The 26,861-nt window shown below is 37.2% G+C and overlaps 1 protein-coding gene across 1 annotated transcript; it reads left to right on the top strand.

Annotated features, from left to right (window-relative positions):
* The first annotated feature begins 4,325 nt into the window (after positions 1-4,325).
* Positions 4,326-22,636, top strand: LOC120329399 (plasminogen-like). Its single transcript, XM_039396004.2, has 15 exons — positions 4,326-4,445; positions 5,306-5,450; positions 7,322-7,455; positions 8,538-8,679; positions 8,952-9,076; positions 10,423-10,513; positions 12,065-12,171; positions 14,668-14,773; positions 15,399-15,581; positions 16,237-16,424; positions 16,966-17,080; positions 18,164-18,307; positions 19,451-19,701; positions 20,275-20,420; positions 21,454-22,636. The coding sequence occupies exons 1-15, from the start codon at positions 4,382-4,384 to the stop codon at positions 21,619-21,621; spliced, it is 2,109 nt and encodes a 702-aa protein (XP_039251938.2). The 5' UTR covers positions 4,326-4,381; the 3' UTR covers positions 21,622-22,636.
* Positions 22,637-26,861: the final 4,225 nt, after the last annotated feature.

Here is a 26,861-nt window from a genome sequence, read left to right as displayed (position 1 = left end):
AAATTGATGACTTCAAAAACTTGCTGATCAATGGCAGTTTTAACGTCGGCTTCTTGGACTTTGGTCTCAATGGAAAGTATGTGATGCTGCAGTAAGCAATTTAGTTTCTGATAACACTCATCGGGCGAGTCCTCTGAGGAAGCAAGGCTACTGTGTGCTTGGTGATGCAAAGATTAAACAGTCAAATATTATGCCAGCGAAGGGCCGTTCTTCGTGTCAAAATTTTTAATCTGGAATCATTTTCAGCAAGTATTTATGATTATCCAAGAGCACAAAGCCGACAGTATGGTAGCAAAAACTAGCTGCTTTAACATTATAGAGTTACCAGTTCATGTCTGGTATGGTATTAGTTATCACTTTCAGATTCATGGATTTGGAACAACTCATTGAAAAAGGGCATTCAACTCGACGACAGAGTTTATAAACACAGCAAAATGCATATAAAATCATTTAAAGGAAAGGCCGCAGTAAAGTAATCCGTTAGTCGGTTCTTACAAAATATTACTTCTTTATGTATTGCATGTTAGGCGAGCAGAGGTATGTAACAACTTATTCGCAAAGAAATTCTAAATCGACGGCATAATACAGCAAAATGCGTATGAAATGCCCTCAATTTTACTAATCGTACTGTTTCCTGTCCGAGTGTTTATGCGTAGCCGGCAGTTAGTATTTTCCATATAGGCGTTATTCATTCATTTTGAATTGGCAGTTCAAGACTCAATAAACATGTCATTTCCACGTATTCAATGCGATGTGCAAGTGTTTATTACTAATTCGAGTTTTTCTGCCGCAATTGACACTTTCTCAAATGCCTGTTAAATTTCGAAAACTTAGTGGGGTTACGCAGGTGATGTCATTCTATGAATCATGTTATACCAGGAGTGTGCAACCTGCGGCACGCGGGCCAAATGCGACCTTCAAGAAAAAGTTATAAGGCCCACGTAGAAGTGCCAATTTTGAATAGTGTGCGCCCCACGAATCGGTTTTTCAATTCAATTTGGTACGCGCGATTAATTTCAATTCGTTTCCGTTTCGAAGCCTATGCCTGAACCCAATTTATTCATGTCTATGACTCAACAATGCCTTAACAGCTAGCTTGTTCGAACAACGCATGTCATAAGATCAATAACCAAGATTTTTGTGCCTGCAACTACTAGTAAGCCTATGTTAAATGAAGGGCGACCCGCGGTTTCACGCACTTGTTTTTACTCGTCCATCCTTTATTAAAGTATGAACACCCTGTCTTATACCAACTACAACAGTTGTTTTCTACCCGGTGTTCCGCGGAACCCTAGTTTCCGCCAGTACAGTCGAAAGTTTCCGCAAGTTCACATTCTAATCCGAAAGTTTATATTAATATATGTATATTGTTTAAATATAAACAAATTCACGGGTATAATATAATCATATAATGATGGTGTTTTACTAGTGTTCCGTGAAAGACTTTCAGGTGTTCGCGTCAAATTGTTGTTCCACAATGTTTTGATTGCCATATTCTTTTGATTACAATTACTATGTTTCCCCCAAAATAAGTCATGGTCTTATTTCAATTTTTTAAAAAAAAATAACACTAGGGGTCTTTTATTTTCATTTACAAAAACAAATTTCGCGCTATCGACTAGGTCTTGTTTCAAGGGAAGGCTCAATGGAATCATTTTTAAAACTCAGGCTAGGTCTTATTTTCGGGGAAACACGGTATATACACATAATTGCATAAGCTTCTGAATGATTTACTGGAAAATCATTAATTCAAACACAAAAGTTGAAAACTAAAATACGATATTGAAATCCTTAAGAACATTAGTTTAGGCTTAATTTATTAAATTTCGTAATCACTGAAAATCAACAATCTGCTAAAACACAATTTCGCTTGAACGGTTACGTTAATACGAACATTAGCTCGTTTTTGTAGTATTCAGTGTTGTTTTTAGTGGACAGGAAGTGCCCTATGGATCGTTTTGCTATTATGTTGTTATTTTTATTGCTCTTGTTGGTATTTTTCTTGTTGTTGTTATGAAACAAATCGCCTTTCTCATTCACCAATGGACTAATTGCTTTAAAATGTTTAGTGGTTAATAATTGTATTTTTCGCCGGGAGTATTATATTTATTCGTTTCTGAAATTTTCAGGAATCATAGGAGATCTGATTGTTTTTTTTAAATTAATTTGAATTAAAGGCTTTTAAGTTGTTGCAGGCACAAAAATTTTCGCTGTCCGATTTGCACACGCTGGATTTGCCGCGTACCATATATAATTGGCACTACTTCGCGGGGGCACAATTTTTACTTTTGGCGCTTTTGGCTCGCGGTACGCATGTTGCACATCCCTGAATTGAAGTAATACGATGATTAGGCTATGTTTTCAAGTCAAGCAGATTTGCAAACATAATAGTGAGTAAATAGGTTAAGATTTGTGTAATTGACCTGCAATCGGGAGAGCTATACATAATAACTGTACGCGAACCAAAAGGTCATTCAGGTTGATTTACGTATTCGAAACTTTGCATGAAACGCAGCGGAAAGACTTCTCTTAATTGGAAAGAAATTCCCGTTTTTTAAACGCAAGTAGTACCTTGTATGAGCCATTGAATGACAGCGACTTTGCGCGATCGGTATCTGCTAGCGAAAGTGTGATTGCTCGTTGAAACAGAAGCGGATGGATCTTCAAAAGTGATATTGTCGTAGCATAGTTACGCTGTTTTATCGGCGAACGCTAAGGGATTAATGGATAACCTAACTTGTGTATGTAATGCTTTGGTGCGCGATACACAGGATATTTAAAAGTGATAGAAAGTTAATACCTTTAGCTCAACAATTAAAACATTGGAAGGTCTTGAAAAAAATGCCAACATTTTGAAAATCGAATATTCGTCATACAGGATGGATTCCTTTATAATTCATGTACCAGAATGCTTGCGATATAATAATATTTTGTACAAACCTCCACCAACGTTAAAAATGAGAAAAATAGTAATTATACAGTTAGGGTTGTACGGTACGTTTGAGTGTTATTCAATTTGAAGTAGCCTAATGTAAGAATTGCCGTTTCATTCTCAAAATATCGAATATATGAAATCTCGTAGTGTGGTCATTAGTCGGGGCGAATGCTTATCTGATATGGAATTAGCATAACTTATGACGAGAGTTTGTCTGATGTTAAATTTCGAGAGGAAAGTAAAATGGTTATTTTAGACTAAAGTAAAAGAAAGTAGCGCTCATATACGGTGTCCATGAAGTCTTGAAAAAATATGAAATTGCGTAGGGGTATTGTCGATACCATATATTGTTTTGGCCCTCACAGATGTATTGAATGAAGTAAAAATACTTGAATAATTACTGATTAAAAACAACAAACCTGGTTAAGATATATTATAAGATATATTAAGAGAACTGACTACATAACAAAATTGAAAATTGTAAAGGACTTTATGAAAATATATATATATAGGTAAAATTTGCTGACCAATTCATAACGAAGTTATAATTACGTTTTTTAGCGAAAACTATGTTTCTTTATTGAGATACAACATGGTAAAAATTTATCTAACTAATAACCAATAGAATACAGAAGAAGCTTGAAAACAGCAGATACTCAATAGGATCGGATGTCTTTATTTTAACTTATTTGATTTGATAACATGTTCTAAATTATTAATCAGAAACGGAACTTTAGAAAATTTGCTATGTCGTTAGGCGGTCGGCTTTAATTGGGCATTCTTTGAGATATTGTTTTAGTAAGCATTATGGTTCAGAATAACTTCAATTTCATGGCGTGTTTCATGTTTTAGCTGTTGTGTAAAGTGATGCCAATTATAACGCCCAACGTTATTCGAATGAAAGATTTCTATTGAAAATCTTAAAATATAGGCTACTTCATTTAATCAGCTGCGATTTTATCAACTTGTTTATCAGATGTGATGATAATTTGAATAATAATAAGAGTTTATATCTTATATATACGTCCTATCGCAAACGCATGAAGTTAGAAGTGGCCCTGCCCATGCAGTGAACGCAAGCAATAGAACGCTGTAGCATCGTCAGAAACTATCCCAAGTATAATTAGCATCGATTTGAACACGTTGAGTCAAAATGAAAAGCTTGTATGATTAACCCCATAACTGATTTGACAGTCAGAAAACTTGCGAATAATTTAGAAACAATTCTAATTCACATCCACTTTTTATTCAGCAATATAGGCTGATAAGTTTTGAAAAATTATTCACTTGCTCAAGTAGCAAGTTCCGTAAATTCCCTTATGCTATATTTTGACGCCTTCACTTCAAACAAGGTTTTTTTAAAACAGCCTGTGTTTTTCAAAGAGTTGCTATTAAATCAACTTTATATTTTGAAACAGTTTTAGTGTTGAATAGAAATAAATAAAGATGGTGCGTCTAATAAGGACGGCGCTGTCACTGTTCGCTTTTTCACTTGTGCTGGTATCTGTGGGTGAGTCAAATTTCTTTATATCTAATTCATGAATGGCCAATGAAGTACTTAATATTTGAAAAATTAATAAAAATTGTTATGAATAAAAGTCTGAACAAGCAACAATATATAAATACCTCGTGTTTATATATAAATATATCGTGTTTTTGAAAGAATTTTCTCCGAGGCGACTAATCCTGTTTATTGCATCCTGGATGAGGTTATCGGCACGAGGGCAAACTCACGCATCATATTCAATGGGCCATCAAAAATTAATTATGTGGCAAACTGTTTGTAACATCTAACACAATTAATTAGCTTGTCTTTAGACAAAAATCGCTGAAACGTAAAGAGCTCCGACGTTTCTGAAAGGGCTGGGATGCTTTCAGTGGCGTATCTACGTAAAATTGCGCTCATGGTAAGATTTAAAAATGCGCCCCCTTGGCCATTGACTGACAATTTATAACGACTGTTGTTGAAATTAGATATTTGTACGTTATTACAACGGAAAACACCCTCGCCACGTTAAAATAACGAATTAGTCATTACCTAGTTGAGATTAGGGTGAGAGATAGAGAAGATTTGAAAATTTGAATTTCCAGCGCAATTTGCATTCCTAACTCAAACTGGAAAGCCACAAACAATTGTGTTCCTTAGACGGGGGCTCCCTACAAACATTCCGCCACGTTTTAAAATCCAAATTAGTACGATCACTATTTAATTTGGGTTATGAATGATTTAAAAAAAAAATTCTCATCGCACTTTGCATTCCCAACCCTCAATAGATAAACTACTAATATTTTTATTCTGTGCAGTGGCGGGGGTGTTGTTTGCAGGGGGATTTTGACAAAAAATTCTATTGTTTTTATTCAAAAATTTAGATGCGTTGGGAGACATAGGAGGTTATCGACGACACGAGAACCAGCGCCCTGTATCACGCATGAAACCTAAAAGACGTATGAGTGGGGTTGACAGCGTTGAGGCTTGTGCCCAAGTATGCCAAAGATTGAGCTCCATAAAATGCACGTAAGTAAGCCTAAATGGTTCTAGACAAATTCGCCGCAATAAATTTTGCCGCAGGAAATTTCGCGGTGGGAAATCTCGCCGCAGGAAATTTCGCCGCATAAAATTCCGCCTCATGAAAAATCGCTTCAAGTGCATTTTGCTTTAAACAAGTATTTGTGATAAAACAGTTTTTAAACAACGGTTTTTAAAGTATCTTTTTATTTAAAAAAGATTCGTTATTTAAGAGCAACTAATCTAACCTTATGCGCGAAATTCTCTGCGCGAGTTTTCTACGGCGAAATATCCTACGGCGAATTTTCCGAACACGGGGGACGCGGGGCCAAATCATGTCGTCCTCTTGCGCTTTCGTTTTCCGGCATTGCCGATTCGAATTCCGTGAGTTTTATTTATGTGGGAGTGGATTTCTGGACCTGTAGTCGCCATCAAGTCAATGTACAGGGTGTCCGTGACGTCTCTTTACAATTTCAGTTTTGTTATGGAGTTCTCAATATATCTTAAAGTTTGTTGTCTTTTAGTCAGTAATTGTTTAAGTCCTTCTACTTCATGTAATAAATTATCTGTATGGGACAAATAATATATAGGGTTCGATAAATTCTCTTCGCAATTTTAAAAAAGTTCAAGACTTCATGGACACCCTACATATCATACTAATGACTGGTTAACCCTTCTCATACCCGACTGGTAACCGGATAATGGTTTTCCATATGATAAATTCGTTTTATGAGGTTTAGTTTTCCTGTGATATATACGAATATTCTAATTCTGCACGTACGTAGTCCCAATCCAATGCCGAGACAAACTATGACTCGGCGTTTGACGCATTGTGCTAATAGTAACACTTTTGCTATTCCACATCTTGGCGCTTCCCTTTCCCGGCATTACAGGTTCGACTTAATCATGTGCTTAATCATTCTTGACCTGTAGTCGCCATTAAGTCAATGTACAGCGTGTCCATAAAGTCCTTTTACAATTTCAATTTTGTTACAAAGTCAGTTCTCAATATAAATTAACCAGGTTTGTTGTTTTTTATTCAGTAATTGTAAGTAAGTATGACTCGACGATTGACACATTGTTCTAATCGTAACACACCTATTTGCGCTCTTGCGCTTGCCTTACCCGGCATTGCAGGTTCGAATTACGTGAGTTCTGATTATTATATATTTAAAAAACTACTGACTTCATAACAAAATTGAAATTGTAAAGGGACTCTATGGACACCCTGTACTATCGTAACAAAATTGGTTTAAAACGCGTTTGCATTTTATTATGATTCATCATATTCGAGATCAATGTTATACAGGGTGTCCATAAAGTTCTTTACAATTCCAACTTTTTCAGTTTTTTAAACCAGGGGTGTGCAACCTTCAGCCAGATACAAGTAACTGAGTAAACCCGCGGGCCGCACTTTTATTTATGTTAGCCTATTTAGTTGTAGTACTATTGATCTTACGGCATTGAGAGGGGTTCTCGCAGAAATGGTGAGATAAAACGCATAAATTTCTAAAGAAAACTGATATTCAAATTTATTGTTAAAGCGACTTCAAACGAATTCGGCGAGAAACACGTTTTTATAACATTGAGTATTTTACAAAAGAATTTTGCGAGCTAGTTTTTGCTGATATGACAGTGGCATTCAGGATTTGCGATGCAAATAGATTAGAATTGCTCTAAAAACTCGTTTCGCGGGCATATGATTCAAATTTGGCACTTCTCAGCGGGCTGCACAATTTTTTCTTGTTGGCCGCTTTTGGCCCGCGTGCCGCTGTTTGCACACTTCCGCTTCAAACTATAACATTCATCTCGACTATGATGACTCATAATGAATCATAAGAAATAAACAAAGTATTCATACTTTGCATTTTCTATCACAGGATGTTCGTCGTGCGTAAGCGAAACATGAGGTGTTGGTTTTACGATGACAGTACAACGAAGAGTCTAAGTTCTGACTTCGACGAGTTTATAAGAGATGCCGGCTTCACTATATTCACTATGTTGCTGGACGGAGGTAACTTGAACATTTTATTTTATCTTGGGTAAAGCGCAGGAGTTTCACTTTTGCTCTGGAGCGTAGTGGACTAGTGGTTAAGCTGACATAGGCAAACTACGGCCCGCGGGCCAAATATGGCCCGTTGGGTATTTCAACCTGGGTCGCCTGATGCTGCCACAACCAAACTAAAACCAAATTTTGATGTTTCATCTGAAAGATAGGGATAAAGAAATTGTTGCGATTACATTTCGTTTTACCACGAGGTCTATTGCTTTCCGCTTTCTTTTGTAACACTTTAAATATTGTTCATAAAATATTACTTTTAACATCACACTTACTCCGCCAGCCTAGGTAGGCAAAATTTTGACCCCTGATTTAAAAACCTTGCTCATCCCCGGGGTAAAACGTTAGGCCAGTGATTCCTAATTTCGGTTAAATTTCACTTTTGCTCCTTGGCGCAGTGGACTAGTGGTCAAGCTGACTTGGGCAAACTACGGCCTGTGAGCCAATGTTCATAAAATGTAACTTCTCGCTTCAAAATTACATGGTCAGTACCCGAACACGTAATGAAGCTACGATAAGAAAAATTGGAATAAAATTATTGCCTAGCCTTAACCAGGTACACACACTACGGAAATACCCCGAACTCGAATTTTTTCCAAAATAAAGGTAATTCTTCACATATCAGTGACTGCTTATATAGGGCCTTGTTTGGGGTAAAATGCGTATCATTTGAATTTATATAAAAATGAATTATTTATCCATTCAGGGGCTCGCGGAATTTGTTTTGCATAGGTACCGTCACAACAACATATGTTCATGCATAGAGTCACGACAAATTTCAAAATTGCAAAGGGAATTTATTGATACCATTTTTTGGCCCTCACAGATGTAATAAATGAAGTAAGAATACTTGAAAAATTACTGATTAAAAAACAACAAACCTGGTTGAGATAATTTGAAAACTGACTTCATAACAAAACTGAAAATGTAAAGCGACTTTATGAACATCCTGTATAACAGACTGATCATTATATGAACATTTCTCGCGTATACATCATGGAACGTCTTTCAAACTCTAATTTGTATAAAAATTTCAGACGAGCCTGTCAGAGACACTACTCAATGTATCCAAGACGACGATCCTTTAGGCGTCAAGTACAGAGGAACGAAATCTAAGACACTAAGTGGAATAAAATGTCAGAGATGGTCAAAGAATTCACCTCACCGACCCACTTACAGGTGAGGTTATGTATAGAATAGAATTTACATATTTATTACGAAGGAGAGGAAAGGGTTCAAGTATTAAATCGATATTCCTTCGTTTTGTCGATTTTGTGTAATTGGGAAACTTACGGGTTCGATTTTTGTTGGTCAGTCTGTACGGCGACTATTCTAAATTCAACAAAAGTGGGTTAAATACACAGAAAGTCTGAAAAGCACCTGTACAAGCAAATACCTCTTGAGTTATTTCCATATATCTCTAATAATTTTTATTAAATAAACTTCTGTAGGCCAAGTAATGCGGGAAAGCATAAGAATTTCTGCAGAAACCCAGACATGGACTCCGGTGGTATCTGGTGTTACACAACCAATAAGAAAAAAAGATGGGAATACTGTGATGTGCCAAAGTGTTCAGGTTCGTTAGTAGATATGTATTTAAGCTATTTAATACATAAAAAATAGATAAAACAGCCAGTAAAAAAAAAACAGAAAAAAAAACTCAATTTAAAATAATACAGGGCGTCTAAAAAGTAAGTAAGTATACACTTCCATTTAACTTTTAACTTGGATTAACCTTCTTGTCATTCTATGGGTTGATAAAAAATGCAAACAATACCAAGATTTTACTACTGATACATACTATGTTTTCTGGAGAAATGAACGCTCTATGATGAGTACCTGAAATGCAAATCAGAATAAAAGTGTAATTTACTTTTGACACACCATTTACAATTATTTTAAAACAAATCTTATTAAACAAATCTCTATATCCCAACGTAATGAAAATTGAATTCATAAGTGGTGTTACGACGGACACGATATGACAATGTCAAATATCATAGTTAACGACTGAAGCAACATAAATTTTCCCAATTGGTAACTAAGCGGTTAATTCGTTTTTGAGAAGAATCGCAGTTATCGCTTAGTTTTATTTTTTTTGTTTATATTGATTGGCCAAATTCGCATTTCTCTATAACGAACGGCAAAGTTGCTCCAACATTGTATAATATTCAAGATATGAGTGTCTGATAAATACGCTATTACTTCCATATATATATGGTACTCCCGTAGTATGTGCAACAAGATGGCGGGCACCGGAACGTAGTATGTGTACTAGGTTGGGGTTAGGCCATAATTGCAGTTACAAATACTACCGGAGTCATTTGGCTAGTCCCCAAACTGGTAATAGAACTACAATAAGGAAAATTGCAATAAGATTATAGCCTAACCCTAACACATGTGGTACACATGTCCAGGTGTCCGCCATCTTGATGCTCATACTACAGATGCGCCATATATATTTATGACATCCTGAAACAACTCATTGTTTATCCAAAATGCTGGTTTAAAAAAAATGAGTTATCAAATGTGTCTTTCTGCTCATCGAGCGATCTATTCGTGTTAGTGCTTGTATTGTTTCTTGTACTGAGTATCTGAAGAGAGTGTGATGTACCCAAAATGTTCAAGTTCTTATTTTAGTTTAATGTCGTTTGTCTTGTTGGGCTGTAAATGAAACATTATCCTTCCTCGTCGGTTAAGCACAGAAATTCATGCGACAGAGGACTGGGTTCCGTCAAAACTAAGATTCACAAATAGGGGTCCGCAGTCGAAAAGTTAGACTCAAATCAACTTGAATTATTTCATTGAACATTGATGCAACATTGAAAAATCGTCTATGGCAATTTTTGTGGTTCCCTCAGCACTTGCTTATTTTGCTTAATAGTTAATTTAGCACTGGCTGACAGTTATTTTATATCATAGAACTGCTGCCGAAGACAACTACTCCTCGAGCTGAAACCGAATCCACAACCACTCCGGAGCCTATACCAAAAGAATGTTACATTTGCAACGGGTAAAAATGATTTTAGATCATTTTTGTTTCTGATTTCTATCTTAGTTTATTGCAGGGGGTGTGCAACCTTTATGACAGGAGGGCCAGATACAAATAACTGGGTGAAACCGCGGGCACCACCTTTATTTAACATAGATTTTGCAGTAGTTTTGATTATTGATCCTACGGAATGCACAAGTTTGATATTGTCATAGACACAGATAGAGTAAATTGAACTCGGTTTCATTACACATTTGAACCCGTAATTTGAACCCACGACAATTGCACCTGCATAATATTCCGCCTATGAAAATTTGCACCTACGGATATTTGAACCCGTACTAACCCGTACTGTCATCATTTAACTCAGATATAGGCTCTGCAACGCAAAGGAATTTGAATTACTCGCACGTACTAGATTATCCTAAAAATGTGTTTTGCGGGCCGCACACCATTCAAAATTGGCCCTTCCCTGCGTGCCGTCCATTTTCTCCGTGTTGGCGGCATTTTGGCCGCGGGCTGCAGGCTGCACACCCCTGGTTCAGTGCAATTCGGTTGAGGTTAACAGATTAGTTAGTTAGAGGGTTGTAATAATCTGTACAACTAAATAATTCAATTTTACTATGTGGTATTTCCTGTAATACTTTTACATTTGATGTAAATGTTCGAAGTATATTTAATTTTATGTTTTCTTCTGCTTTTAAACGGTAGAAAATTTTGACATTTCATTGCGCCACACTATTCTTTCAAGCAGCGGTTTTGAACCTTTTATATATCGTGGCCCCCTTCCTCAGACTTTTATCACTCAGTGCCCCGTTGTTTATCATTTCAGTGGTGTTCTTAGTGTTACTTTGATAGGTAGATTCCAAATCCCATTATGTTCAAACAATTTATGCTCAACAAAAGTAATCACCTAGTTAAATAACTTCATCAAGTAATGAAACTAGGAAGAACGAGAAGTTTTGTAGGAAAGGAAGAGTGAAATCAGTTTTGTGCGTGGAATGGTACCCCCCCCCCCCCCCCCCCGCTTCATCCGCTCTGTGGCCCACTTAGTGGGCCAATAGCTGCCGGTTGGAAACCACTGTTTTAGAGCCCATTTGTCTTTTAAATTTTTTGGTATAACACTTTCCTTTCGCTGTAACAGCAACACGACTTAACAGTTACAAGGGATCCTAACGCTAGATATTATTCAATAAGTGGTTGCATTCCATGACCACTGTCTACATCAGTGGTTTCCAACCGTGATGCCGTGGCCTTCCAAAGAAGCCATAGAGCATTTGGTCGAGGTCACAATGCTAGACGCAAAACTGATTTTACTTTTCCCTTGACTCCTTTCTCTTACGGAAACTCGTTCTTCCTGGTTTGGATATCTTCAGTTTGTAGAGCATTAATTGTTTGAACATTGGGATTTGGAATCTACGAATCCAAATAACACTAAAAATACCACTGGGATGATAAACAGGGGTCATGGGTGCTAAAAGCCACCGGAAGGGAGCAACTAGCCATAGAAGGTTGCGAATTACTGCTCTACATGGTGTTATGATATAATCTACATTCCTACCATTGACACAGATACGGTTACGTTGGCAACTTGACTCAGACCATATCAGGGAAGACATGCCAGCGATGGGACGCATCGCACCCACATCAGCACTCCAATCATCCAAGTCAAAAGCCAGGTAACGCTTCGTTTTTTGCTCAAATTTGGTCAAGGCAAAGTTACAAACACTCACTCCAAAGTAAAGGAGACTCGTCTGTGATCGAAGTTGTGTGGCGAATACTGAAATGTCTAAAGCTTATCCAAACTTCATGGCTGTGGCCAATAAATATAGCGAGAGAACAAGACACTATAGCTTATGTCTCTATACATGACTGGGTTAAACAGATAAGCACGTGCTCAGGGCACCAAGAAAAAGGGGCGCTACAGACTTTCATAGCCGAATTTGCAATTGCGTCCAGTGTTTAATAAAACAATTCGAGTTGGTCAGACGACACATACCTCAATATTGACCCGGCTAAATTACATTCCTACTTATTTTTGTCTCAAGTATCATTTTCAACATTTCTATAAGTTTTATGAATAGAACCCCCCCCCCACACACACACGAATTAATCATAACTTGGCCCTCCACTCCACTAACTTGGTCCTGGAACACCAGTTTTATTAATATTATAATATTTTTTTTATAAATAGAACCTCAAAGTCTTTAATGCTCAGGGCATCCAAAGGGCTTGATACGGCCCTGTCTCTGTAACCAAATTTGCGAATTAGTAATACACGACATGGTAATAGGTATATGGAATAACTGGTACTCTCGTAATATGTGTACCAGGTTCGGGTTTGGCCATAATTTTATTCCGATTTTCATTCACTTTACATCAAGTTGTGTCAAGGAACTGAATCCTATGGGCAGGGAGTATATTCACTTGGCTAACACAGACAGTCCCCAAACTCGTAATAGAACTAAAATAAGGAAAATCGGAATAAAATTATGGCCAAACCCTGACTTGGTTGGTACACACACTACAGGAGAACCATCAACTGGGTAGGCAATGCTAAACCGGGTTGGTATCGGTTATTCCAACAATTAGTTTTTCAGGTCTCAGCGTTGGCTTGTCTGCAGTTTTGTTCAGAATGGAAACATCCCATTAAAACTATTAGGTTTACTTTTGGTTTTCCCTTCGTCAACTTCCTACATAAATTATATTAGTTACAGATTTAAAATAACAAACATGTTGTATAAAAGTCGTTGCACTATTTACATTTAATGCTATTTGTATAGTACTTCCGTTTTGTCAATATGTATACACATGAATAGGATTGACCCTTTCAGGATATGCCCTGACCTCTTTTAGGTTTTGAGTCGCTGCCATAATTACTTCCTGTTAAATAAAGGTTTAAACTTTTTAAATTCTGTGATATCCGGACCTTCTTTTGCGTACGAACCTCGGGTAAAAATAATTATCGTAGAATTTTGATAGAGAGTGAGTCACTACAGTGTACGGATGAAAAACTATAAACTAATCTATCAAAATGATCCAGTCGAGCTAAGCTAATTTAGGTTTATTCTTATCAACCAGTTGAAAATAACCACATGTAATATTTGGAAAAACGGGAGATAATCGTACACATTTAGTGGGATAGAGAAGTCGCGGGGAACCAAAGCTGGTTATTGAGCTGCGCCACCTAAGGTATAAGGGAAGGTGACCGTACATTTGAACCCACGTACATTTGAACCCATGCGTATATCCACGGGTTCAATCTATATGCGGGTGCTAAAACCCATGGGTTAGGGTTAGTATGGGTTCAACTATCCGAAAAACAAAAAAAATTTCATAGGTGCAATAGCATACAGGTGCAATTGTCATGGGTTCAACTGTACGTGGGTTCAAATGTAATGGAACCATAAGGGAATAATCATTTATGGGAAACGGGGGCAGAAAGTGCGCCTGGATCCAGTGCGCCTGGATCATTTGTTCAATGGTTTTGAAACTTTCATGGTCCGTGGCCTCCCAAATAATCTCATCACTCCGTGCCCCTCTGCTCTTAAATAAAAAATAGTTTTGTTTTAACGGAATTACATCAGAATCCTATCACTTAACAAGATTTTGCTACTGCGTTTATAAGATACAATGTTACGCGCTCGTAAACCCGGATTTTTAGGAAGTTTGGCGAATGGAGCCCATTATATTTTATTCGCCACGTTCAATAATATAGATCCAACAAATGAATGGAAGCAAAGTTTAAATGCATTACAGTCAGAAAATTGAAAGAATCAACAGTTAATTTGATGTGAATTAATGCTGTTATCGCAAATGGTACATGTTGAAGGTGATACCTCTTCAGCATGTGTACCAGATTAGGGTTAGGCCATATTTTTATTCCGATTTTCCTTATTTTAGTTCTATTACGAGTTTGGGGACTGCCCGTGTAAGCCAAGTGAATATACCCCTTGTCCCTAGGTTTCAGTACCGTTACACTACTTGATGTAAAGTAGGCGAACAAATTTAGTTACCTCCATATTGGTACACATATTTCTGGAGCGCAGTGAAGGCTTTCGCTCGTGACCCCAGAAAACCACGCCATCTCCTTCTATGTGGGGACCGAGGCCCCTGTTTGAGAAACGCTTAATTAGATACATGTGGGTTAAATGAATATGATATTTTATTTTCAGGTCGTAACCTGGATTCTAATTTCTGTCGTAATCCTGATGGTGACACGAAACCTTGGTGTTACACTACTGATCCAAACACTAGGTGGGAGCATTGCGACTTGGAAAGGTAAACTTTTTCTTGTTGTTTGTCGTCTTTGCATACACGCACTTTTCCACACGTTAATTTGCTGCTAGGACATATAAACCAACAAATATTTTTGCTCATACCTTTGCACCCTTGGACATTTTCTCCCATACTTTTCGCGCACATAGATATATTTTTTACTATGAAAATTTACATCTATGCCATTTGCATCCATGAACCTTTGCACCAACGGATATTACCACCCATAAATATTTGCACTTATGGACATTGGCATTCAGATCCTTTAATTTATGGACCATTGCACACACGGACTTTTGCATCCACGGACATTGGCGCCTTTAAATATTTTCACTCAGTTACAATTTCACACGGAAATTTAATTACAAGACATTTCGCCATGATTAACCCACCGGTTTCGAACTCGCGGTTATTTACACCCATTATACAGAATGATCAGACCACTGTTATAAACCTACCTATGTTTGAACCCACTGTATTTAAGCCCAGGAACTAAAAACTTATCACGTTAGAATTGTATACCATACATGTGAAATTGTGCGCCAAATAATGAATTTTTCTTAGGAAATAACCATTTTCCTGATTTTTTTTTGTTATCACCTTTATTTCAACATTTTTGCTCATACAGGTGCACCAACGCTGATGGATCTGTGTTAATTCCTCTTCAAAGAATCACAACAGAATGTATAATTGGTGCAGGAGGAAACTACCGAGGTACAAAACAAGTTACAAGATCGGGTAAAACATGCGCTCAATGGACGAGTCAGTCTTTACACAAGCATACAAAGACTCCTGATCAATACCCGTGCAGGTGAGGAGAATCATGAGTATTTCATTTGGTACTCCCGTAGTATGTGTACTAGGTTGGGGTTAAGCCATAATTTTATTCCAATTTTGCCTATTTTAATTTTATTACGAGTTCGAGTACTGTCTGTGTTACCCAAGTGAATATACCCCCTGCCCATAAGTTTCAGTCCCTTCACACAACTTGACGTAAAGTAGGCGAAGAAAATTATTTACTTCAATATTGGTTCACACAATTCTTGACCGCCTTTCATTTTATAAATTTCAAAAATTTGAAACATTGCCAATGTGTGAATGTGTAAAATAATTCGCTTTTGAAAAGTTGTCTTTTAAATAGTTAGCAAGGCTGAGTTAGAGAAAATCCACGCCCGAATGCGACACTTAGCAACTGAAAAAATACCTCGACTCCTGATTTACAGAAATTTTAGAAAAAATTTTGAACAGGAAATTTTCCTTAATTTTACCTATGACAGATGAAAATAGATCGGAATTACTTGCAGGTACCATAAAACTAAATTGAAAACTCCTTCCGTGCGCCGCACACTATTCAAAATTGGCACTTAATGGGGGCAGGAGTTATTCTTTGTGGGCCGCAGATTGCACACCACTGGACTAAAATTAGTGGTGAGATAATACCAAAATAAAAATCATAATGTTTTTAGTGGTCTGGAAGAAAACTACTGCCGAAATCCGAGTGCTAATTTTGATCAAGGGCCCTGGTGTTATACAACCGATCCAAGCACAAGATGGGAAACCTGTGGCATACCAGAGTGTGGGACGGATGGTGGGCCACCCCCGACAACAACAACGACTACCACGACAAGTACTGCACCATCGACCTCAGTGCCAGGTAACTCGATACTGAAAGTCAATATAGATTCTGGTTTTAGAAATGGCGGTCGCTGATAATATGATTTATCGCCAAAATGCCTGAAAAAACTGTAAGACTTTGTAAAAACTGTAGCAAGTTACTGCCTAGTTTTATAAATCTATACCCATTAATAGTTACCTTAGATCAGGTGTTATCAAACGTATGGTGTTATGGAGCCCGTGAAAAGATTAACTATCATTTACAGAGACACACAATAAATATGTAAAAAAAATACAATGTTATCTACTCATCAAGGGTCGATTGAAATTTAAAAAAAATGTATCTTACGTAGCATTATTTTGTGGCATGAAACGCTTTTCAGTTCCTCAAGACTTAAAAACTTACCGAACTCGCTATATGTTAGAGTCTAACTTGGCGATTAGAAATTTCAGAACAAGCCCACCCGCCCCAGAAAATTCATGGCTACGCCCCGGGAAATCAGGAAAAAAGCTGCAGGAGTCTACTTCATCTTCTCTACTCTGATACATGTATTGAATTCAATATTATTCATCATTTACAGGAACATGTGGAAGTCCAACGATCGAGTCAACCTATTATACTCAAGGTTTTGCCATCGTTGGTGGAAGACTCGTTGAAACAAGAAGACGAAAAAGAGGAACGGAGCAACAGGAAAGGTATATTGATAAAATTATTCTCTAACATTTGAATTTTTCATATTGACCATACAAAATAATGATGAATGGCATAGTAAGACTGTATAACCCAATAAGCAGAACTATTTAAAAAGCGAGCTTTGCCAAAAACTGAAAAAATTTTCTACATATTTTGTGCTTGTTTCGTGGAATAGAGTGGGATACTGCATATAGCAGTTGACGGTATTTTTTAGCTCGTCCGCGATATAAAAAAATGTTCCGCACGATTTCCATGGCAAGGCACGAGCGATTATACAAAATGTGTAAAATGGTAAGAGCATTCGCCCAGTGAACCGTTTCCCAACCTGTGGGCCCACTGCCGGGACACAGAAAGATTTTTCTTGCATCAGAATAATAATGGGCCAGAATTTTTGTCGAACGAAAATAGGCCACGGAAGGAAAAAGCGTGAAAACCACGCCCTGGTGTATACATCGGAGGGTTAAGATTTTTGCTTCAAATAAATCCCCACCACTCAACTAAAGTGTTTGGTCGCAGAAACATTTCCAGACGGGCCACAAATCTATTGAAAATTGCAGCCATGCATTATATTTTTGCAACGCAATGGGCCACGACAGAAAAAAGGTTGAGAACCACTGGACCGCTAGTCCAGACTGAATCTAGGGATATCTTTCCATCTTAATATAAATTCATATGATTGTCAATTGTTACTTGTTCGGTGTTCTATTCAAAATAAACACCTTAGACCAGTGGTTCTCAAACTTTTTAGGCCGCGCCATTTTTATAAAATTTCTCAAGTCTCGCGCTCCACCTCTGAAATAACTAGCTAACAATATACTACAAATATTAGATAGTAGGCGAAAGTTTATTCAAAAACACGCTGAAAATACGTGGATGGAACGTAAATATCCAAAATAAAGAAATCTAAATTTCGAATGTACGCAAGCAAGATCAAATCCAAGAAATATTTTCATTTTCAATAAGCTTCACGCCCTTTAAAAAATTGTCTACGTTTCCATTGTGAGCGCGCCCCATCATTTAAGAACCACTGAGTTAGACTGTATAATTCACATACTTCTTTTAAATAATCAATTTCCAACTAACAGGATCCTGGGAGGAGATATTGCATATCATGGTAGCTGGCCATGGTCTGCTAGTCTCCGCTATTACGACGGTCATTTCTGCGGAGGAACTCTCATACAAACAACATGGGTACTGACGGCTGCACATTGTTTGGATGACAATTCACCGTGAGTATTATGATAGGATAAGATTTCTATATATATATTTTCTGGGAGGAGGAAAGCCGATAAGATGGCTTAATCATAGGGCGAACCACGGCCTTTCGTCCGGTTACCCGTCCATATCGGGTATTTGATTAGGCAGTTATTGGTTTTCAGACGTATGGTCTCGATGATGGTAAAGGGCCGTAACTGACCTTTGGTTACGTGAGCCACCCTGTGGCGCTGAGGTGTCCTGCAATCCTCTTGCACATAATTAATCCCCGCGTGGAATTCAAACCGGCGAACTCACACAGTGTAATAAGAGGTGCGGTTGCGATCATATTCCTATTGCTTGGCACGATGCGCCACACCGCTGAGCCTGTGGGGGCGTTTTTTGAGTAATTTGATTTTGAATAAGATTTTCCTGTTTTTATGCCGGGAAAATGAAAGATTTTGAGAATGAAATAACGTATAACGGATTCTCGACTTTTACCGAACCTATACCTAGTATGGGATTAGTTATCCGGTTATTTGCATGAACGTCCATTTATATATGATTGGACACCCGGAAGTTTTACTGATCAAGAACACTCTGTACAATAGTCGTGTTCCGCTCAAGGTTTTCAGATCAGGGGCCAAGATTTTTGCCCAACTAGACTGGTGGGTCATTTAAGTGTAACGTGAAAAGTTACATTTCCCAAACAATATTTACAGCGTTACAAAAGTGGAAACAATAACCGTAGAGACAGAACTAAATTTAATTGCAATCTCAACTAATTCTTTGAGCTATTTTTCAGCTAAAACTCAAAATTTGGTTTTAGTTTGGTTGTGGCAGCATCAGGCAAGCCAGATATAATTAATCAATGGCCTGAGGTTTTCCCATGCCAGGGCTAATCCAAACTAATGTCTCCAAGCTCTGAAACGGGTATAAACGAATATATAAATAAATACACAACTATTCAGCTTTCTATTAGTAACTTTTAGTTGCGGCTCAACACTTTGCTCTGATGGAACAAACTGTTCTCAACAATTTAGATTAAAACTTTTATATAACTTTTTGTTTGCTCTCCTGATTTCAGAATCAGTTTTTATTTATTTATTTTTACCAATCATTTCATTGGTATGCTGATTATGGAGTCGAAATAAACTTATACTTATAATTTCTTGCAGGCCTGATCACATGTCCGTTAAAATTGGTCACAACAGGGGGTCCGAACCTCAAATGCAAATGAGAAAAGTTCTGCGATACATTCTACACGAATCTTATTCTAAGAGCAAAGTGAAAAACGACATTGCACTAATTCAATTAAAAGTGCCATTCCAGATTACTGATTACGTGCGCACGGCATGTCTACCTCAACCTGACTATGAAGTACCAGGAGAAAGTTTTTGCGTCGTAACTGGCTGGGGTAATACATACGGTGAGACGATATAACTTGAATTGGAACTGAATTTGGAAAAAAGTGCTTAGTAACATGGACATAATTAAAATTGTTGATGAATTTATTTTGTCTATGGGCAAAAATATTTAGCATTAATTACTATACATAATTGATATATTTGTATAATTATTTATTAGTAAATATTGTATTGTAAAAGTAAAGTTTACGACTTTTATTTAGAAGTCTAATATCAGTAGCGATGTTCCAATAACCATGGTTTTATTAAACAAAAAATGTCGGAATGAATCGAATTTCCAAAATATAACTAGACTATTACTTTGTTACGCACCCTGCTAATCGTCATAAAAAACGCTTGTCGTCGCGCTTCTGTCGTCGCACTTTTGATGCAGTTGGGGTAATAATGTGTTGTAAAGTCGCTCTAAACTGCGTAACCGCTGGTTGGTTGCACCACTATTAGGTGCATGTATTGATATCAAGAGTTCAATTACATGCAAATATTCTCAAACTTTTCTTGTTGTGTCTTGTTCAGTTAAATTCCACTGTACGAACGCACTTCTTGAATATTTACCTTATTTATCTTTTATTCAACAGATCCAAAGTATCAAAACGATTTGAAGCAAGCAGTGTTGCAGGTTCACAGTTACGAAAAATGCATGCGGTATATGTCTTCCTTTCACATGAAAGATAAAACTCAAATGTGTGCTGGGACAAGAGGAGCGGGTATTGATACATGCCGAGTAAGTGTTATTTTTCGTTTTATTTCGGCGCTCTAGCAGTGTATGTACTAATATAGAGGTAACTAATATTGTTTGCCTACTTTACATCAAGTTGTGTAAAGGGACTGAAACCTATGGAAAGGATTCACTTGGCCAACACAGGCAGTCCCCGATCTCGTTAAAGTACTAAAATGAGGAAAATCGGAATAAAATTATGGCATAATCCTAACCTGGTACACACACTACGGGAGTATCTTTAATTCTCGCTTATCATTCTGTCTCTCTCTTTTTGCTTTCTTTCGTTTTGTCGCTCTCTTTTGTTTACTAGTTTGTACGCTTTTTCTCTTCCTTCGCACCGTCTTTTTCCTTCAAATACTTTCTCTCATATTGTTTCACGCTCTCCTTTTTTTACTTTCTTCCATTTTCCCCAATGCTCTTCCGTATTATTTCGCTATCTCTCGCTTTCTATTTTTATTAACTGCCAAAGTAGTTCAAAACTCTGAATGATGCACCAACAAGCAATAACGTTGATCAATAAGAAAATTACTGATGATATTCGGTAAAATTCTGTTAAAGATATGGTTATCATATTAGTCATTTGTGGTAATATATTTCAGCATCTCTTTTATGCTTCTTACTTAGGGCGTCGGTAGTAGACCATATATGAAAAGCTTTTTACCTACGGCTCCAACGGGCTCATATATGGTTATAGAAATTTAAAAAGGTAGAATAATAGGCAATCTGGCGCTCCGGAAGTTTGTGTACCAATATGGAGGTAACTAATTTTGTTTGCCTATTTTACATCAAGTTGTATATAGGGACTGAAACTTACGGGCAAGAGGTATATTCCTGTTGCTAACACAGATTATCTGCAAATTCGTAATGAAACTAAAATAAGGAAAATCGGATTCCAAATTATTAACCCTAACCTGGTATATACACTACGAGAGTACCTACAATCTTCTAAAAAACCTTTTCTTCCCGGCCTATCAACAATTTAAAAAAAGATTAGTCCAGTCATTGATACAAACAAAACACGTTTTTTAATACGCAGGGAGACAGCGGAGGGCCATTGGTATGTTTGAACAGCGATCGCTGGACCATACAGGGAGTGACGTCATGGGGAAGCGGATGTGAAGACAAAAAAGGAAGCTACGGATCGTACACTCGGGTCAGCAAATATATCGGATGGATTAAGAAAAATATGGAAAAGTACGGTTAAATATGGCAACCCTGGACGCTTTCACAGATTCACCATTTCATTGATAAATCAGAATTTACGCCTCACCACTTTCACTAAAAAATTGATATATTGGTAGAAAAAAGTATGGGAAGTAAGAATAAGAAAAATAACATAATCTCTCTCCAAGAAATAGCAAGTACATTTGTGATCTTTTGTTGGATCATAGTCTAAACTTTTTCAGATAAAACAATTAATGGCTCAAAAAACAGCAATAATTCAGAGTAAATACAGTAGTAACAAATAAGTATAATGAATAAACATAAAAACCGTGAATTCATTCACAGATTTGAGAGACTCTAGATTTTACTACTTTTACTTTCCAATATATATCCTAGCTGATTTTTTTTTCAAGATTATTACATTCATTTTTAATTCTTTCGAATCTACTAAATTTTTGGTAGCCATGGATGGATTAGGAGTTTCACCGTTGATTTAATAATCGACACCAATTTCCACCTCTCAACATTTATAGGGTGTCCATGAAGTCTTGAAATTTGAAGTCAGTTCTCAATATATCTTAACAAAATTTTTTGCTTTCAAATCAGTAATTATTGAAGTATTTTTACTTTATATCTGTGGGGGTCAAAACAATATATGATATTGATAAATTCCTTTGCAAAAAATTTCAAGACTTGATATGGATACCCTATATATTTCTCAGTAAAAATAGGGAGCCGCACAGCTACATACAGCAGCCATAGAAGTATTTCGACACTGACAAGAAGACTTGAGGTTTTATTATCCAATATATATTCAAGAAGATATTTTTGAATTCAATTACTTAAATAAATAGAAAATCTCATGTCGGTTTGTCCTGTTAAATGATCTTTTCTGTTTGAGACTTCAGAACTTCTCTGGTAGCATTCATTTCTCCATATGAGGAAACTTATCAATCTTCGTTGTGATTTTATTAGCAACATTTGTGTTATAACCTCATTTTATTGATTAATTTTGTAGTAGTCAGAATTTATACAAATAAACTATCTTACTTGAATGTTAACTGAATTCGTGTCTAGCAAAAGGGGTTTTAAAAAGATGTGAGACCAAGAAAAGATATACTCGTAGGAGTGGGCGTGACGAATAAGTAATATTGTTTACTCTCGCGTCGAAGATAAATAAAGCACAACCGGTGTATAGCAAAACGATGTAATTTCTCGACGTTTCGAATTTATACTCAGAAAAACTTTATCAGGGCATGATATGAAAACACGCTATCGTGTATACATATATATATAAATTATCATGGCGTTACAAATCTAAAAAATGGGATAATATGATAATAGATCCGAGTGAATTAGCGCAAGTTCAATCAAGTATTGGGCTTTATTCATCTTCGACGTGAATATACCTGGTGACAATTATGTGCTATTGTTTTCTTCCTTCCGCCTTACTCTCTCTCTTCTATAATTCTGTCTCTCATCTTTAGCTCACTCGTTCTTTCGATGACTTTCTTTCTCCTGTGTTTGCATTATCTCTCTCCTAATCTCGACAACAACAAAGAAGATATGGAACAAACCTGAGAAATACTAGGGAGCGCGGGCATGCCGAGTAAGTAATGTAGTTTTCTCTCGCCTTACTCTCTCTCAGTTCTTCTTCCTCCTCATCTTAAGCTCTTTCGTTCTTTCGATGACTCTCTCTCGTTTATTTGCTTTCTCTCTCTCCCAATCTCGGCAACAACAGAGAAGGTATATGATAAAGTACTCGATTACATTAGTCCAACATGTTCACAGACAAAAAAGCAGGTTATTGGACACGTTCGTGGACATAACGATAGTTTTGCATTATTTTTGGACACCTGGTGGAAAACTTAAAAAGTCGCTTTTCTCTTTGATTACTGGACCAGGTTGTTCAAAATTTTCAGTGGTTGAAGATGAAATTTTTTTCAAGAAGGCCATTACTTTTATTTAGTTCAAATATTTCTGTTAGTTTTGTGGAATTCGTTTTTTGTTTGCTATGACGTCACCAAACCTTCTGCGGACGCACATCAGCTGATTCCGTGCTTGGCATTTGCCGGTGGATCTAGTCTAGTGCTTAGCGAAAGTGGGACGTTTTTTATGCCCAACGGTGAACTGTGGTATGATTTTCGGAAATTGGCGAAATGCTCTACGTTTCAATATATTTGAGCATAGCTCTCTTGTTTTAAAGAGATTCCTCGTCTTCTACAGTTACACATGGGCTCACACAACACTCCACAAAAATATATAAGTACGGGTAGTCGCACGGGTAAAGAATATATACATTTATATATTTGAGTCTAAATTAAATCTGAAAAGAAATGACACAAAATCAAAATTACTTCTCTGTTTCCTTTACTTGAAAATTCAACTGAATAAAAGTTCTCATATTTAGCTCTCATCATTCTCATCATATTTAGGAAAAGAAAAGTCAATAAAACGACTTAATCATACCCCATTCTCTTGTCCAGTTACCAGTCCCCATTGGTTATAGGAATATTTAAGCTGTTTGTTTTTTCAGATGTATGGGCTTGATGATAAAGGTATAAATGAGTGTTGTGTGTAAAAAATAGAATTAGCACCCACGTGATTTGTGAATTTTTTCTCAATTCCTGAATGAACAGGCATAGAAAGATTTAAGCTCTTCCAAAACTAGTCACTCCTTACATGAACTCAATATGAAAAACTATGAATAGAAAAGTTTATTTACAAGAGCTTAGTCCAATAGCTCGGCTAACTTTTCTATGATAATAAGAAGCACAACGTAACAGTCGGGGTCATTGTGACGTTATTTTCGTCGATATTTTCAACGTAAATTTATATCCATAAATACTTTACTCGTGATTTCAGGAGACACAAGGGGGCCGGATGAAACACTCCGTTGCGCAGGACCGGCCCGCGGGCCGTAATTTGCCCACCCCTTTGTGTTTTACTGAACCATAACCGGGGTTGCCACCTGATCAAAATTTGATGCAATTTTGTTGATAAGTAAAAACTTGTGTTGCACTACATTTGTGGTTCTTTTGCAAACTAATGGCGGGTACTTTACTTTGCCAATTCGTTTTTACTTTATGCTCAGCAAATAAATTCTTCTGCGGACCTCTGGACGACAATAGACTCCTAATTGAGAACCATTGCATCGGAAAGATTCTCGGATCTTTTGTACAAACCCGCTGCCGAAGCAAAACACCCCACCTCCGCTCAAATTTGGGTGTCAAGTCATTTTTGCAACCAGTAAAAAATATCACTAGAGCCCAAATTACGAAAAAATGATAATTACACAGTTTTACTGGGTAAGGGATGTTGCAGGAACCAAAGCTGGCTGTCGAGCAGCGACACCAAATGTTCTAATATCTGATTCAAAAGTTTGGATGCGGTTAGAAAATGGGATTTGAAAGGGAGGTGTATAATCTGCAATACCAACACAGTTATGTTTCTAAGGCTTTACTCGCTAGGCCATAGATTTTCAATGTGCTCCATACGGAGCCCCAGGTATCCGAAAGATAAACCTAGGGGCTCCGTGAACCATTCTTTTACTTATTAAAATACTGATTTGATAATTTGCAACTGTCCAAGAAAGCAATAACGGCAACAATATTTGGCAAAGGTCGCATCAAAATGGGGCAACAAGCCAGTAATTCAAATATAACATTATCTATATGTGCCAATATATAATTTCATAAATTTATTTACGGAGCTGCCTAAAAATAGTCAAGCTCTTCACGGGCTCCATAAACTCCAAAAGTTTTAGAACTCCTGCACGAGGCCATTGCGTCGTCAAAAAATTAGTGCTGAACTAAGACTGACTAGCTATGGCTTAAATCAGGGGTCACCAACGCGTTGCCCGCGGGCACCAAGTCGCCCGCGAAGACCATACGAGTCGCCCGCAGGTCTGTTCCAAACTAAGCTTAATAACGGCGCTTATAAGTAAGCTACATCAATTAAATTGTGTCCTGCTATTTTTGTATGAATCACACTTATATGGGTACTGGGAATGACACTATATTAATTATTGTAACCATCAACCTGATATTTAGTTGACCTCGGTAATGTGACGGGTTAATTAACAATCTTCGAATTATGACATCACGCTGACATCAATTTCCACAAAACCGCGCTTTCTCTTGTCCGTTATTATATATATATATATATATATTTTACCACCATGAAAACAGTCTGCGTGTGTCTCATTAGTGGGGCGATTGTAGCGACGGCAAAGCGAACAGATATTTTACATCTCGTCACGCAATCTACTGCGCTAACTATCCACTCACTCACTGGTCAGCGCAGTACAGGCAGAAAAAGTTCGCGATTCAAATCATACAGCAATCCTATTTTACGAGACCATTGTCTGGTTTCACCTATGTTTGTGAATCAACATTTTTGACATAAACTCAGGATAAGATGGGATTTACATATTTATTCCGAGGGAGAAGATAGTCGATAAGACGGCTTCCTGACGCAGAACGCACGCATTCTCGTCCGGTTGCCATTTCATCACTCCAACTCACTCCAACAGGAACAAACACGGAACACGCCTCACCGATGAAAATCTGCAAGACTCGCAGTGTCAAGTTACACGTCGGAATACAACACTCTGCAACATTTAATAGTACAACTGTTAGGTCCTCTTAGACTTGTGCAGAGTGTTTGTAAATAATCCAGGTACATTGTGGTTTCCTAGGACATTATAGTAGTGATCACTTTAAAACAATTTGGAAACATTCAGTTTTGAAATGAAAGTGTTAATGATAGAAATTTATTTGATACTTGTTATAATCGTTTGATTTTCCGAGAAATCCTAAAGTTTATCAGTGTCTCTACTTGACTAAAACCAGTAATTATCAATATTTGAAGCTTAATCGAGCAAACTGACTTTTAGAAGTGTACATTGAACTGGTAGTCCGCAGCTTGATCTGTACCCAGAAAGTAGCCCTCGGCCACGAAAAGGTTGGTGATCCCTGGCTTAAATAAACACATTCCCCAAATTTATTTCAACTTTACCCGTATTTGTCAATTGATCAAATGTAATTGCAAAGTTTTTGTAGTAGTAAATGGGTCAAGAAGTAAACGAGAAGTCATTTGAATGCGATTGGAAGGGCTATTCATTGCGAACGGTTTCGAGTGGTCAATAGGTTACGTAGGTTGATGGACGTAATTGAAACTCTGCATTGAATGATCGAGATGTCGCGGACATGCATGTTTACTATTGACGCATATGCAGATTAAACCTGTGATGGGGGTATGAATCACAGAAGAGGTGCA

The sequence above is a fragment of the Styela clava genome, chromosome 12, assembly GCF_964204865.1.
Source record: "Styela clava chromosome 12, kaStyClav1.hap1.2, whole genome shotgun sequence".
Taxonomy (NCBI): domain Eukaryota; kingdom Metazoa; phylum Chordata; class Ascidiacea; order Stolidobranchia; family Styelidae; genus Styela; species Styela clava.
This window is presented reverse-complemented; position numbering and strand designations above follow the sequence as displayed.